Below are 15,058 nucleotides of genomic sequence, written 5' to 3' on the forward strand. Positions count from 1 at the left end.
ATCTCCTTTGTGAGCAAATCAGTGGTTCTGCTTCAGCACCAGCCATTAAGGAGGAGTGTCTTGATATCAGGCACCACGGGTTTTCCCATCCTAATTTTAGGAGGGGAAAGCAAACAAATCTACAGTTTGTAGGGCTTAGGTCTGTAAATATTCGGGGAACATTACATTGTTTACAGACACTGTCATTCTCGAGTTCTATCAAGTTGTTGCTATCTGGGTGCTGTAGGTCCTAAAGGAATTAAAAACTAGTTCACATCAGGGGGTTGGTGATGATACAGAAGCTTCTGTTCTTTGCAAGTTAACAAATAAGAAAATTGGAAAGAAAACAATAAGCAGAGTAAGACATTTACACAAAGGCTTATTCATTAGTTCTGAAAAGTGCCATTTTAACTGCTGATAAAGCTTCCATGCTGTAAGGAAGGTGGTCATGTGTTGTCTCTGCAGTAGCCATGTGGTCCAACAGCCATGTAATTTCATTTCCAAGAGTCTGAGGCAGAGCTGAAATACCCACCACTCATCAGGACCCTGCAGCACCATCATGACGTGACCAGTTGTAGGCCTGAGGTTGTTCACAGGTAGCCAAAGCACATGCATGAATACCAGTTAATCCATGCCTTATGAACAGGGATGCAAGAACAGGATTCACAACAACAACCTTCCAGTAAAGCTCTCATAAAGAGCACTTACACACTTGCATTTTAAAGAGCATATGGATTACAGAAAAAACTTCATAGTGTTTAAAATATGTACTAAAATAATATTATGAATGTGTGAAGAAAACCAGTTTAACCAAAAGCAATGGACTGAGAGCAAGTTCAAAGGAGTGGACTGGGTGTCTGTAGACCAGCAGTGGTATCACTACTGAACTTCTAAACAACACAACTCTAGTATTTTACAGAATAATATATGCAGACCTGCAAGTGTTGAAATATGTTTTTTAGGGACATCAATATGAACAGAACTGCTAATAACAAGAACTTTACATACTTCTCCTTTGAATCAGAGAATGAATGCCAGATTATAGCATTAACACATTATAGAAGCTGACAATCAATACCAAAATGTAAAATATAACCTCCAGCAAAAAATGTATGAAGAACAAAGAGAACTGAATGACAAATCCTGTTTTGCATGGAGCTGCCTGGCTGGAAAACCTGAACGAGTCTGGTGGGACTGGAAGCAGGCTGTTGTGGAGCAGCTGCATTGCAGGCTGGCCTGAGAGCCAGCAGGTCCCGGAGAACTGACGGCAGCTGGAGGGAGCAGCAGACTCCAGATGGAGCCGCCAACTCGAGGAGATGTCAGCGAGTGCTTCCACAGCAAGAGGCTGCTTGTTTTCAGATATGCACCCTGGCATTCTTGTATTACAGACAAGGATAAGTCTGGAACAAAGCAGGCGATGACTTGGAAGCATTTCCCTGTTCTATGAGCAATTTTCTGGGTTTTTTTAATGGCTTCTTCCCCTCCTCCTCCCCTCATCCACCAAAAATCTTAAGACGCCAGGAGAAAATCTGGATCTTCTTTGGTGCTTTCAGATGATTTTTTTGATACAAATATTTTCAGCAAGGAGACAGATAAAGGAGAATTTTATACTGAGAAGGAATACTATTATCTTTTGTGAGTTTATTCAGCATAAAAAATGAGGAAGAATACCGCTCTCCTTGTATGTAAATTCTCAACAGGATCATTTGGAGTGTCAAGTGCATTTCATTCTTTCAAGTCATAAAATTTCAAAAGAGAAAGAAAACATAATTTTTGTGGGAAATCTTACCTTAAACCAAGTTACTTGAGGCTGAGGTCGTCCTGTTATTTTACACGAGAATTTGCCTGTTTGGCCCTCACGCACAACAACCCTACTGGGTTTTGTAGCAAACTTGGGTGGACTTTCTCCCCAGATGCTTGGCCTCTGCTCCACAGATGGAACAGCAAGTCTTCCCCTGGAAAGGCAATTGACATTCTGGTTTTGCAGAAGAACTGGAAGCTGTTGTGGTTAGAGCACACATCAGGTAGCATTTTAGGCCAGTGGTCTGCCAACAAGGGTATATAATTGGTGGCAACCGAGACTGTAGTTACTCAATATATTTTTTGGCCAGTGGAAGAAATGGAAATGCTGGTAATGACTGCTCTTGACTCCTCATGCAACTAAATAGTATTATGCTATGTACTGTCATCTATCATACACATAACAGATCTTGGGGACATTTTCAGTTGCTTATAAGCAGAGCTGGGCAAACCAAATGATAGGAAACACTGTATGTATTTAGTTCTTCCCATTTTCTGTTTCTTAGTTGCCTCCTGATAGATTATTTGTGAGTACTTGTTCACTGTTCACTGTTTTTTATCATGTAATTTGTTTTGCTATTGAGTGCAGTGACACATTAATTAATTTCTGATTTATGAATCAGCACCTTGTTTTTGCAACAATTCCGACACGTCCTGCTAAATATTTTGGGTTTAGGGAAGAATTTTGTTTGTAATCTCGTTGCTGCAGTGTTTGCAAAGCAAACATGGAGAGAGCACAAAACCAAAGTACACCCATCTGAGGTGAATGACTGTTAAGTGTAAATGCCCAGCTCTACTTACATGGTTGGCACTGCTGGGAAATGACATGTGGAATGAAACTAGGGTGGCATCAGTGACTGCAGTCCAAAACCATAAACAGTTACACAACCATAAAACATCAAACATCAAGCAATATTATAGCATGAAAAAATAAAAAAGATGCAACTTCAGGTCTGTTAATGTCAACGGGCACACACTCACTCTTTGCTCTGAAGCCTTGGTACAACAAAGACACATTAGCAGATGGCAGATGGTGATTCCTTTTTTTTTTTTTAACAGTTAATTTCAAGCAAACTGAACCATTTTCAAGGCCTTCTTTTCCAGATGGCCCTTTGCCACATGCAAGTAAGATGTGTCAGTACCTCACCGTTCCTACCAGGTGTCAGATACTAACAGAGACCTCATCCCCTCAGTCCAAGGTGCTGCCAAGACATGACGGTTGCCACAGAGGCAGCCTGAGGTGTCTAAGTAAGAGATGATACCATAATGAAAGGGTTCACATGGACAATAGGACCAGGAAAAAGTACTGAGAGAAAAGAGTGACTGTAATATGCTAAAATGAAAATCACTTTATCATATAATTGAAAATCTGACAACTTGTAATGTCATCTTCTTCGTGGTACCACTAAAGAAGCGCATAAATGTGTATTAAAGAAGTCTGTTAGTGACCCTCTTTAGGTGGTGTTCCTACAGTTACATATCTGTGCACACATACTAACCCATTAAAAGAAAATCCCCTACTAGCTGGCCTGCAGCTTTCTGGCTGGTTCCTAGACATGCACAAATGGAAATGTGTATTTTTTTACTTTTCCCCCCTCCACATTTATGTAAGGCATAACCTTGCCATACCATGAAGTTATTAATTAACAGGAGCAAAACACGGGAGCACGAAGAATGAGGACAATCACTCTGACCCTGTGCAATGCACTGGATTAGGACTGTGCTTTGTAAAGTCTGAGTGTACAACAAAACATAACAGCAACATTAATTGTCCTTTCTTGCTTTGATTATTTCTCCTGGATGTACTTCTGCAGCACATTTACAATATAGACTTTATCATGTAAAAGCCTTCCTGATGACTCACCATTTCCTTTTACTTACCGTTTTCACTATTGTAATCTCATTTAATTTTAAAATTCAAACCAAATATAAATGATGTTCATATCAGTGATGAAATTAAAATCTTCAGTTGTAACTATCTGTATTCTGATCACTAACATCATCAGAAACATGGATTTTTGTCTACATCCAGGGTGACTCATTGCCAGGGACGTGAATCAGAAAAAGTTCTCCTTAAATTCAAACTACTTAGAAAACAAAATAATTCAGCTCTTGGAAGAATTAGGTCTGAGGCTTTTAAAACAGTGGCATTCACTTAATTGTGTTTACTGAAGTGCAGAAAGTACATGACAAGGAGTGGACTATTTCATGTGCCAGCTTAGATCACCCCATCGGCCCATTCTTGGTAGCAGTTATTCCAAACCAGAGCATTTCTTTCTTCTGGACCATAGTTTACCCGCTGAGCTCCTTGGACATATTTAAATTCTGTGTGAGAGAAGGCTGATTTCAGTTGCTTTTATTTCTTACTGATGACTCTTAAAGCAGTATTTGCTCTGGCTTTATAGAGAGACTGTCAGGTCATGGAAGTTGTGGGGAAGGATTTCTGAGAATCAGAGAGCAGAGATGAGGGTGAATATTACAGCAGAGGAGGGTGCAATATTGCAGGGATCAGCAGGACATTCTGTTTTCAGCCAGATTGATTCCTCAGTCAGCATGTGGGAGCACTAGCTGTATCCTCACAGCCTCAACCATTTTGCTAACCCTGCAGCTCTCATGGTACCTATTCTGTTTGGGATAAATGGAGATTTTTTAGAAAGAGTAATTTTACATGTTTTCCTACCAAAATGTATGCAAGTGTCTGTTAAACAATAGCAAAGCCATTGGACTTCTTACCCAGGGTTTTTGGCATTGGATGGCAGGCTGTATTTCATCAAGGAGTTTCCTGTAACATAGGACAGAAAACCAGGAAGTCAGAAGCTTTGTCAAGACCATTGGGAATTATAGACACTAAAGAATGTGTAAAACATGCATTTCTACAGGTTTCAAACAGAAAGGAGGAATGCAACACTTGCAGTGCAAGTTTATGTCATCTGTAGTCCCAAAATTAGGCTCTCCAATTTGAAAAAGAAGTTTTAGCAGAGTTACTGTCTGCTTAGTAGTAACAACACTGCAGATTGACTACCTTCTCTGTAAATACAACAAAGCTCGTCTCTCTTGCTGCCGTGCGCAGGAGGGAGATCCCTGCACAACCGTGTAATCCCAGCGCCACCTGGTGCACACAGCGCCGGGAAAGCTTTGGGACCGACCTGGGGGAGACCCAGAGCTGCAGCATCGAACAGACAACTCTGATGGCTGTGAAAAAACATTACTTGTCCTAGAGCCTTATAAAAACCCACATCACTGTCAGGCAGGACAGCCATGCAGATGGAAAGACTAAATCGTGTGTCTAGCATTTGTTAAGTAACAATCAGCCTCACATAGGTATCTTTGCTGAAAGGAGAAAAAAAATTAGTGCTTTGCTATATTGATGCATAGAGGGATTTTTAGAATAAGGACCATATAATTCTCAGACTCTGAGAAATTCGGTCATTGGGTACTGCCCTGAAGTTTCTTTTAAGCTGCATCAAAGCCCAGGTCAGAAAAACTGATATAAAAACAGCTTTTAAAAAATCCTCCAGCTCCATCTAAATTCATAAACTTTATTCATAAAGTAAACTCATAAAGTTGTCATTTCTTAAAACTAGGGGTGTAAAAGGTTTTGTGTGATTTTTACAACAGAAGGCATTAATAATCATGCCAGATCTGTGCATATTTCAGTATGAACTCTGAGGATATTTGTTAGAGATTTTGCCTGTGAATAAACCCAAATGCTGTTTGTTTCAGGACTGCTTCAGATTGTTTTCTTTGCTTCAAGAATTCAACACAAAGTTGTGACCTGAGAGGTTGTGACATTCAACAGATCTCTGACATGACCAAATTGCAGTACAATTGATTTCAATCCCTCCCTGGCTTTGTGTCACTCTTTAAATTTTACATTTGGCAGTTTGCAACTATCTAATATGCAGATGTTCACTTAAAAATTCCTGGGTTTGATCTTGGCTGTTTCCCGTGTGACGTTAAGCATGTGATTACAACCAGGCGTGCAGCTTAGCACATGGCAGCGTGCATGGAGAGCTCCAGAAACCCCCTGGCTCAGTGTGCCTATCTGTGAAGCAACCAAGATGGACACAGCTTTTACTGCCTGAGAGAAAATGCTGACTTTCCAGGCCTTTGCTTCTGTCCTGAGTGGTGACTTCCATGAAAATTACAGCGTTTATGGCAAAATCTGTAGAGCTGGAACTTGTGTTAGCTGGGCATCACCATACACACCTGAAACTGAACACGCTCTTTATCCAGCTGTGGACATTTAGTTCCCTGAAAAAGGCCTTAAACTGTGAAGTTTCTCTTGCACCAATAAGAAAGAACAAGTGTACAGTTGTGATTTTAACTAGACAGTTTAACTCAGCTTGTTCCTTTAATTAAACTCTATAATCATCACTGCAGTAGTGTAAGTATCCTCTTACCTTCCACTGTCAGTTCCACAGTCACTTGACGAACCCCACCATCATTTGCAGCCTCACAGGTGTATTTACCACCATCACCTTCCTGCACACCTTTGATCACCAAGCTGAACACCCCCCGAACGCTGCGGTCCACGACATAACGGTCTCCCTCTGGGACAGGATGCCCATTTCTGTACCATGTGATCTGGGGCTCAGGGTATCCTCTGACCTGCAAAGATGTGAGAGAGATGGAGAAAGAAGGAAAACTTAACAGATGATGATATCAGGAAGAAATGCTGGACATTTAGCAATGCAGTGGAAAGTTCTTGACACAGGAGCTGTTAAACACATTGTTCTTTCCGAGCCAAATGGCAGAACACAGTGAAATGAAAAAACTCTTGGATAAGTCAAACTTAAAATCATAAGACTAGTCAGGCAGATAGATACCTATGCAGAAAAACTTCCCACTGCTATGGTTTCTCCACAGAGACAGAGTGACAGTGCCAATGAAGAATCCTTACCCTGGGTCCTCACTGTTCAGAAACTGAAGGGCAGCAGTGCTGCTAACACCTCTAAGTGTGCAAGACTGCAACGTAGCTGGACCAAAAATTTCTAGCATGGTTGCCAAGGATTTGGCTTATAATGTAAATGTAATGAGATACAGTGGCTCCTGACAATATACAGGCAAGACATGAAGACACATATCAAATTTTGCCTTGATCTTTAAAAGCAGAAGATAAGGAGTTGCAATTTAAGAAAGTGTCATTAAGAGTCATTCTTATATTATGGAGGGAGAGAGACTGTAAGTACCTACATGTATTCATGCAAAAACACTGCTCAACTTAAACAGCTTTGTGGTCTACCCAGAAAAAGAATTTTCAATAAAATGAACCAGTCCTGTGCTCATTAAATAGGAACCATATTAATATATCCCTGCCTGCTATGGCAGTAATGATACCCTCAGATTTGCAGGCAGATCCTCAGTTGGTATAACTGAGAACTGAGTTATTGGTTTCAATTGAGCTGTTGCAACTTGATGAGGATCTGTGTGTTTCTTTTGGAAAAAAAAAAAGGGGGGGGGGAAGCAGACATACACCAATTTCCACCAACAAAATGACTACTCAGGCAAAGGTTCTTCCTCTGGTTTATGAGAGATCCTGTCCCCTTTGAGGGTTGCATTACTATGTGTTAATTGTTAGCAAGTTTCTCCAGTCATCGTAACACCTCCTGACTGCAGAAACAACTCCTGGCTGCAGAACTTCTCTCCTAACCCCCACTCTGATATGTTCACTCCCCATCTTCCAACTCTTTGATCCTTTGCCTACATGTCATGAAGTAACTGAGTGAATCAAGATGAGCTGGGATGAGTAATAGTTGTGGCTGTTTGCTCACCGGGAAAGAAGCAATATTGCATTCTGAACTACATTATCAAATTTTGGCAACTGAACAGGAAGTCCCTTCAACCTCCAGGTGGGCAAAATATTGATGATATGTCTTGATTTGAAGAAGGCTTGGTTGTGGCTTGGGTAAAATTCCTCCCAGCATTCTCCTCTCAGTTTCCAGTCCTTGTTTTAGCTCTGCTTTCTCTGACTGCACAGCACTAACTTTCCAAATTAAAATCTTTAACCAACCAACCTTACCCATTCCTAGGTTCTCTCCTTTCAAAACCTTTCCTTTTGAATCCAGCCCCACCTCACTCCAGCTGGGTTTCTCATCTGCTGGAGCTTAACCTACAGCTGTCAGAAATTTTTCTCTTTCCTTTAATTCTCTGGCTATCAGTTCAGAGAAATTAATTTTGCCAGTGATGTGATGACCTCTTCTTCCTGACACTACTTACTCAATAGAAAGGACATTAGTGTTTGCCAAGAGCGTGAATATGCTGAATAAGCTGAAGAAACTTTCCACTTGTGGTACAAACTTCTCCAGTTCTTTCTGAGTCTGTCTTTATCTAAGCAAGAGCCGTGTTCCATGAAGAATAAATCGTGGGATCCTGCACAGCGGGGAGCTGATTCCTGTTTAAAAAAACACAGCAGCATCTTTCTAAAGCCATTTTGTGGCCATGCCTTTTCTCTTCTGAGCTTTCTGTAAAACAGCAGCTCCCACTCAACCCAGACCCCTAACCCTTCTCCAGCAAATTGGTTTAGTGCTTACTCAGAGCACAGGCTCCAAGGAATAACTTTCTCAGCACAATTCCTTTTAAGAAAAGGGGAGCTGTGAAGCATCAATATGAGATTATTACAGTACTGTTAACTCCTGTTGGTTGATAATGTGCTCACTGGCACAAAAAGTGCCAAATAACTGCTTCTTGCTATGAACTTGTCAATGCCCTTCTACCCATCTTTTCATTCTAGATTAAGAAAACCAACAGAGAGATTAAGTGATTTACCCACAGAGTTACTACCTCTCATTTGTGCTTCACTGAATATTAAGATTTCCTTGAAATATTTGAGGCAAAATGGCTTTCAAACTGTTATATCAAGTAACACAATAGAGTAAAATGACAGGGTAGCACTTGCATGATGTGAAGGCAGAACCACCTTTCAGGGCATTACATCACAACCTCTTCACTAACATCAGTCTAAGCACATCTGTTTGCAGCTGCTGAGATTCTGGCCTGTGAATGCAAGTCATCAATGACACACCACTTAATATATTTACTGCTTTTTCCAGTTTACCATAATTCCTTCTGGTGTTTTTGCTGTATTGTTCAATCCAGCTTCAAAGCTCCCAAGTATTAACATTCCATCAACTATCCCAGGGAACAACTGGGGTCGAAGCAATGGGAAATACCTTTCTTCCTTTTTCCTTTATGTTTTATAATATTCCTAAGTCCCTCTTGGATCACACAAGGCCATTTTTAGCTGACCCCTCAAGCTCTGGTATACCATTATATGTGTCCTTCCAATATCACATGACTGAGGCTACAGTAAGTATTTTTCCATTTCTTCTATGTGTGTTTATTTTATGCTTGCTGTGTCTGTGTTATTTTATTCATCCACACCTCAATACTGAGGAAATGCCACACTGAAAATTACAAACACAGGCAATCAGCATGCCATTTCCTTTCAAAAGTTTAAGTCATTCCCTTCCCAAACTCTGATTTTTTTCTTTCATTTTTTGTCAAAAATGAAATTATGGGAAAGCAGAAGTTTACAGAATTGCTCTGTTGCAAGGATTTATTTCAGGTTTGGGTTTGGAATGTGTTTCAAACTGAGCCAGACCTATCTGAAATACATAGTCTTGCCATAAAAGTGTCAGGGACCCTTAAACAAATCACTGGTTACTGGGTTTTGATCCTAATGGATCAATTCCAGAACTGCAGCAGGTTTTATATTCCTCCCAGCCTTTCCAGAGCTCACTAAAAACATCTGCCTTGAATAAATCCACAGCAAACAGAAATTTATCTGCTTATTTAATGCCCAGCAGCAGAAGGCTATAACCTTTATTTACAGCTTGGCCTGTGTGAGTATTGCCAGTCCCAGTGAGGCTACAGCTTCTCTTTACCTGTTCTACAAAAGTAACAAGTGGAGAATTGACAGCAAGCAGCAAATAGCCATTGTATCAGCACAAACATGAGTTCTGAGTTTTGTCTGGACCCATCAATTGCTTGGAGTGTTCCTGGGAAAGTCTGCTAAGGTAAAACAGGCCTTCTGCTCTGTGCATCAACCCAGCAAGGGGAAAGAGCTGAGAGAGAACCTGTGGTGTGTGAATATCCCAGAGTCAGGATTGTTCTGCATCTGGGTCTGAGGGAATGCTATTGAAGAGGGATGGCACAAGGTTTTCCCAAAGAATAAGGGATCAAAAATAGAACAAGTTCATGGTAGCTGTACACTAAAGGATAGAATTACTGAAAAATGCACAACTACAAACTATTCCCCACTGTCACAAAGCAGAAGGCACTCAGTGACCGCCAATGGCAAATATTTTCAGTGACTGTTTTGCTTGTTCAAAAGCACAGGAGAGATTTTCTAAAATTTGGCCTATATCTGTGTCCATAACAGAGCTGTTTATACCCTAATTTCAAAGAACCACAGGTTTGCCTACTTAAACACATCAGTGGCTCCAGTAAGGTCAACAATTAACATAAACATAAAACCACAGCAATAAACCAAACTGTGAAACACTGACACTGTGTGTACCATTACTGAGCCGTTCTCACTTTGACAATAACACCTAAAGGCTATTAGAGATGATGGCAAACATTAACATGACATATTCTAGCACTACAGTCATTACACTGGCTGAGGTGTTCAGTGCTTGATGTTAAGGACTAGATAAATGTCCCGTTTTGCTGCTTCAGGTCATATTTAACACAGAAGCAATGAAATCAGGAAGAAAACAGCTATCAAAAGGATTTATTGGCTTGCAAAATCTCCTCAAATTACATCATATATAGACAGGCACATCAAAAGTTGTACTAAGACTGGCAATGTTACAACTGTTCAGAAGTTGCTCTACAAAATAACTCCCCTCATGGAGATGATTTCATATGCTGCAATATGAATTCACTAATGACCAAAATTCCCAAGAAGAGACAATCCTTCTCCCATGAAATCAGAATTTTAAGACATCCAGATTTTGTCAGCACACAGCATTCAGTTGTGCTGCTATTTCTGTAGACTACCTTTGTCTTAATTCCACAAAGTCCAGAATTAAGACCTATGTGTGTGTAGTATTCAATCAATTCAATAAAGGAATCAGTTGCATTTGGGTGGTTCAATCCATCTGAAGAAAACTGATTTGAAAGACAGAAATATTATCTATTCACATGCATTCAAAATGAAGCTTTCAACCTGATTTTCATATTTTGCTGCTTTTTGAGGAAAGTTGTCCCCTTTGCTGGCTGTTAAAGAATGACAGGGTAGTATTTGAGGACGTGGTTTAGTGGTGAACATGTGGGATGAGAGGTTGATGGTTTGACTTGATAATCTTAGAGTCCAACCTTAATGATTCTATGATGTGACACTCCAAAATAAGCAGGTTTTGTGCTCCTGCAGGTAAGTGACTCTGCTTTTGGACACCTGGTTCTCAGTGAGAACAACTTGATATCACAACTGCCCATTTATATTTGAGATAGAAAAATACAACATACGCTTCCTGGAGTAAATGCATACATGTACACAAATAAGACATTATGCAAATATAGACTTTTCCACTTGTCTTGAGACTTTTAAGGACATGCAGCCCTTGAGGCTACTGTGAGTGAGGCTCTTAGCCTGTATCTCAATCATTGCAACACAAGGAATTTCTTTAAAACACTGATGGTTGGTGGTGTAGTTAGCCCATTTATAGTTAGACTGTAGTGTCTGGAAGTCGTAAAACAACACAAAAAAAAGGTTTGGATGACCTGGGTAACCATACAAGAAGAAAAGCAGTAATGAGAAATGTTTTCTAATGCATAAAAATACCTGCAAAGCAGAAGAAAATTAACTATTTCCCATAACCACAGTGGACAGGGCAAGCACTAAACTTTCAAGAGAAATTGGCCAGTGGGTTGGTAGATGATGTCTGACAGCAGTGACCTCCTCTAAAGGAACAGCAGGTGTTTTGCTTATTTGGCTCCCTGCCTATCTTAACATTAAGGAATGCCAAAAACTGAGGGAAATTTGAGAAGGCTTTGTAGCTCTTCTCTGTTCCATGCCCATCTTTGACCAGAAACCATCAATTTCTGGGAACTACACGTCAGAAAAGGCCACAGAGAACAGAAGCTGCAAAGGGATAAGAAGAGGACAGCCTCAGTTAGAGTTGTCAGATGTTACCACTGAGCTCCCAAGTGTCTGCTGTGGGCAGATGATTAGAAGTCACACCAGAAGGAGACGTCAAGAGACACGTGGAAAACCACTCAGAGTATCTGACAAACTTTGACCTTTATTCTGCTGCCTGTGAATTTGGCATAGCAAATACTCATTGCTAGTTATTAGTAGGGAAAAACTAGGGAGTTAACTACCTGCACTTTTGCAAAACTTGAAGTAATGAGCCATCAGATTGTATCAGGAAAGCAGCAGAAGAAATGTGATATGTTGTAATGTTGTAAGTTTAATTCTAGTCAAAGAAGTGAAGATATAGGAAAAAACAGTGTATAGCACTTACACTTGAGATGTGGTAGAGACTGCACAGTGTACCTCTTCTTCCAGTATCTAGGTTTCGGCAAAAATGGAATATTATTCACTTTATTGCAAGTTACTTGTTAGATGGGCTCATCTGAAGGTCGTAGAGTTGAAGGCTCTCATGCCAAGAGACTCAATCCAAGCAGTAACAGGTATTCTGTGGATGGGGCTCATCCTAGGTCCTACAGAAAAAGAGGTGTTTCCCATAGTCTTTAGACTCTAGCCACTGTCCCCTGCCTTCCTTGGATCGAGAGCCAAGAGATTTTTGGATCTGGACCTTGATCAGACGACTTGTGGGGGGAATTGAGAACAAACTTAGCAGAGGATGCTAAGAATTGGATACACCATAACACGTGATCTGTCCATGTAGAGAGAGCTGTGCTCTCAAACTAGAAAAAAACCCCACTTCTTGTTTTAATAGTTTACACTGCTGTGAACTCTTAATTTCAGCCATAGGAAAGAAGTGCTACAAAACTGTTGAGACTTCAACTGAACATCATGATTACAGCCCACCTAATAGGCAGTATAATTTGATTTTAATTTAATTTTTACGGTTAGTGCAGGTGGGAAAAGCAGTTCTGGCCAGTGCAGCTCTTTTGAAAGCCTTGTAACAAAGCTCCTGTTAGGCTCAAGCTGCAGTTTGCTTTAACAAATGAACAGCAGATGTTCTTGATAAAGGAAAGTGGACATGATACATTGTTAAGCTCCTTCTGAGACTTTAAACACACAGAAACCATATCTCAAGAGTAGCTTATCCCTTTCAAAAGCTTGCTTCTAAAACAGAGAACTTGCCTGGCAAGGTTAAACACGTTAAATATTTGGAGACTTAGCTATAACCTTGCAAACAAAGTGGATAACCTGCCTCTTCTCCAGATCAGTTTAGAATCCACAGTTGTCTCGTTAGAGCAAAACTGGAATACGTAGTAGGAACAAACATGCTCACCTCAAAGCATTACCTAAAGCATAAAAGAAAAAATAATGGTCTTTCTGTAAACCTCAGGTGTGTTCTATTTTTCTACTCTGTACTCATCAGTGCCAAATGGCACTTGATATTTTATAGTCCAGACACCAAACACGAGATCCTTTTGTGAATGGCACCCCACCAATTTTAATTTTTACTCTTTAAAGGCAGTTCTGCATAATCTGCTTATTCTGTGTCTGTCTCTTCAACCCCTTCTTGCAGATGGCAAAGGTACTGAACACTACACATACCACCACAGCTCTTTGGGGGAATGAGTTTTTATGGTACTCAGCAGGGAAGAATTTATGACCTATCCATGGAGGACATGGTCTGCTAACTGCACAGCAGACAGCAGCTGCAGAGAATTTCTTCTTCGATCTTCCACATTTAATCATATTTCTTTTGTGAAATTCAGTGTCAGGAGTTTCCAGAGGTGCACGGAGTATTGGCTTTGTGCTCAGTCACCAGAGTGTAGCTGTTTGAATAAAGCATTGCTTTCCCAGGTACCAGAACCTCAAGAGTCCATTTGTCTGATGTTTTTTTCTGAAGGACTCCAGTGGAACTTCAGAGTAGCACTGTGTGCCAAGCTGCCTTCATATTATAGAATTTCTGAGATCAAACACCAGTCCCAATTAATGCAGCTCTTAAGAGAATATTGAAACCCTACTTATGTCTTTAGGAATTAACCACATGTGTATGTGTTTTTCTTAAATTAGATTCTCTTTCATTTAAATAATAAGTTTAAATTTATTGCATTTAAAGTAACAGTTATAGTAGTTTTCAGACAAAATAACCTGAAACATCATTCAGCTGAAATTCAGAACACTATCAAGATGAATTCTACCCTTTCCTGTACAGAGGACACGAAGGGAATACACTGTATAGAGGAGCGTGGGTATGTAGCTGGGATGTCAATCAGCAACTGAACCAGAGGCTGTAAACCTCTGCTACACTGGTGGGGGCATTTCCACACAGGTGTTGCTGTCTCAGAGTGGCAGAGCTGTTCTGATGGAGCCTTAATAAATCATTCTACCAGTAGCAACATCTGCCTTTCTACTTTCCCCACTCTGTAGCCAGCTGACCTGTAGCCATTCAGTGCATGACAAGAGTTTTATGCAAACCACCCACAGAGCTCACCTGGACTTTTTTCCTGCAAGTACAAGTTCTCTGAACTTAATATGGGATTATAAATAGACTGAATCTCTGTCTGTCTTTAGCTCTATATTTAAATTTAGTCATTGTCTGATTTCTCCCATTTTCAAAAATGTTTTCCTAGGCTGCCAATTCAAAACCAGTCAGATACCATAAACCTTGGATAAAGACTAGGAGAAAGCTTAGGCTATTTCCTCCAATGCCACCCAGATGCCATCCTGGCACACGAACAGGGCAAGGTCTCTGCAAAGCAGTAAAATTCTGGCATTTTATCGAAGTAGAAGTGTGCAGGAAACTCAGTTATGTACAAACTCAAGACAATTTCAGTTCTGAAATAGGTAGCTGTCACTTGGAAAACTGTAACTTTGCCTTCATAACTTCACAGCTGAGGATCTGGGGCATGGAGACACTCAGACTTTGTCAAACTCTCACTAAAAGGAACTTGGTTTCCATATTTAGTAATGTCACATCAAGTAATCTGACCACGTTTCCTCCTTGCCAACAAATTTGCCATTGCAAGAACCAGTGCAAAGACTGAAATGAAGCTGCAGCACAGGGAGGCCACTGCTCTTCTTACCACGAATAGCAACAGAAAGTGTTTGTATACAGATATCAAAGTGCAAAGTATTGAGTGGACAGCAAAGAGGATCCAGACAGAACAGGTCCAGAGTCTTGGC

General features: G+C 40.5%; 1 protein-coding gene across 7 annotated transcripts in view; it reads right to left on the reverse strand.

The window, feature by feature from the left end:
* Positions 1–15,058, reverse strand: part of MYLK (myosin light chain kinase) — a 204,006-nt gene that overhangs the window by 116,217 nt on the left and 72,731 nt on the right. For 6 of the 7 annotated variants that reach the window (XM_050339617.1, XM_050339616.1, XM_050339620.1 and 3 more), the window contains 3 exons: positions 6,183–6,390; positions 4,513–4,561; positions 1,769–1,934 (listed from right to left, as the gene is read on the reverse strand). In XM_050339617.1, coding sequence (XP_050195574.1) covers positions 1,769–1,934; positions 4,513–4,561; positions 6,183–6,390 — 423 coding nt within the window. Of the gene's footprint in view, positions 1–1,768; positions 1,935–4,512; positions 4,562–6,182; positions 6,391–12,251; positions 12,303–15,058 lie in introns of those variants that run through there. The other variant, XM_050339623.1, reaches the window with a different exon arrangement.

The sequence above is a fragment of the Myiozetetes cayanensis genome, unplaced genomic scaffold (assembly GCF_022539395.1).
Source record: "Myiozetetes cayanensis isolate MyiCay16 unplaced genomic scaffold, myiCay2020 scf9, whole genome shotgun sequence".
NCBI classification, from domain to species: domain Eukaryota; kingdom Metazoa; phylum Chordata; class Aves; order Passeriformes; family Tyrannidae; genus Myiozetetes; species Myiozetetes cayanensis.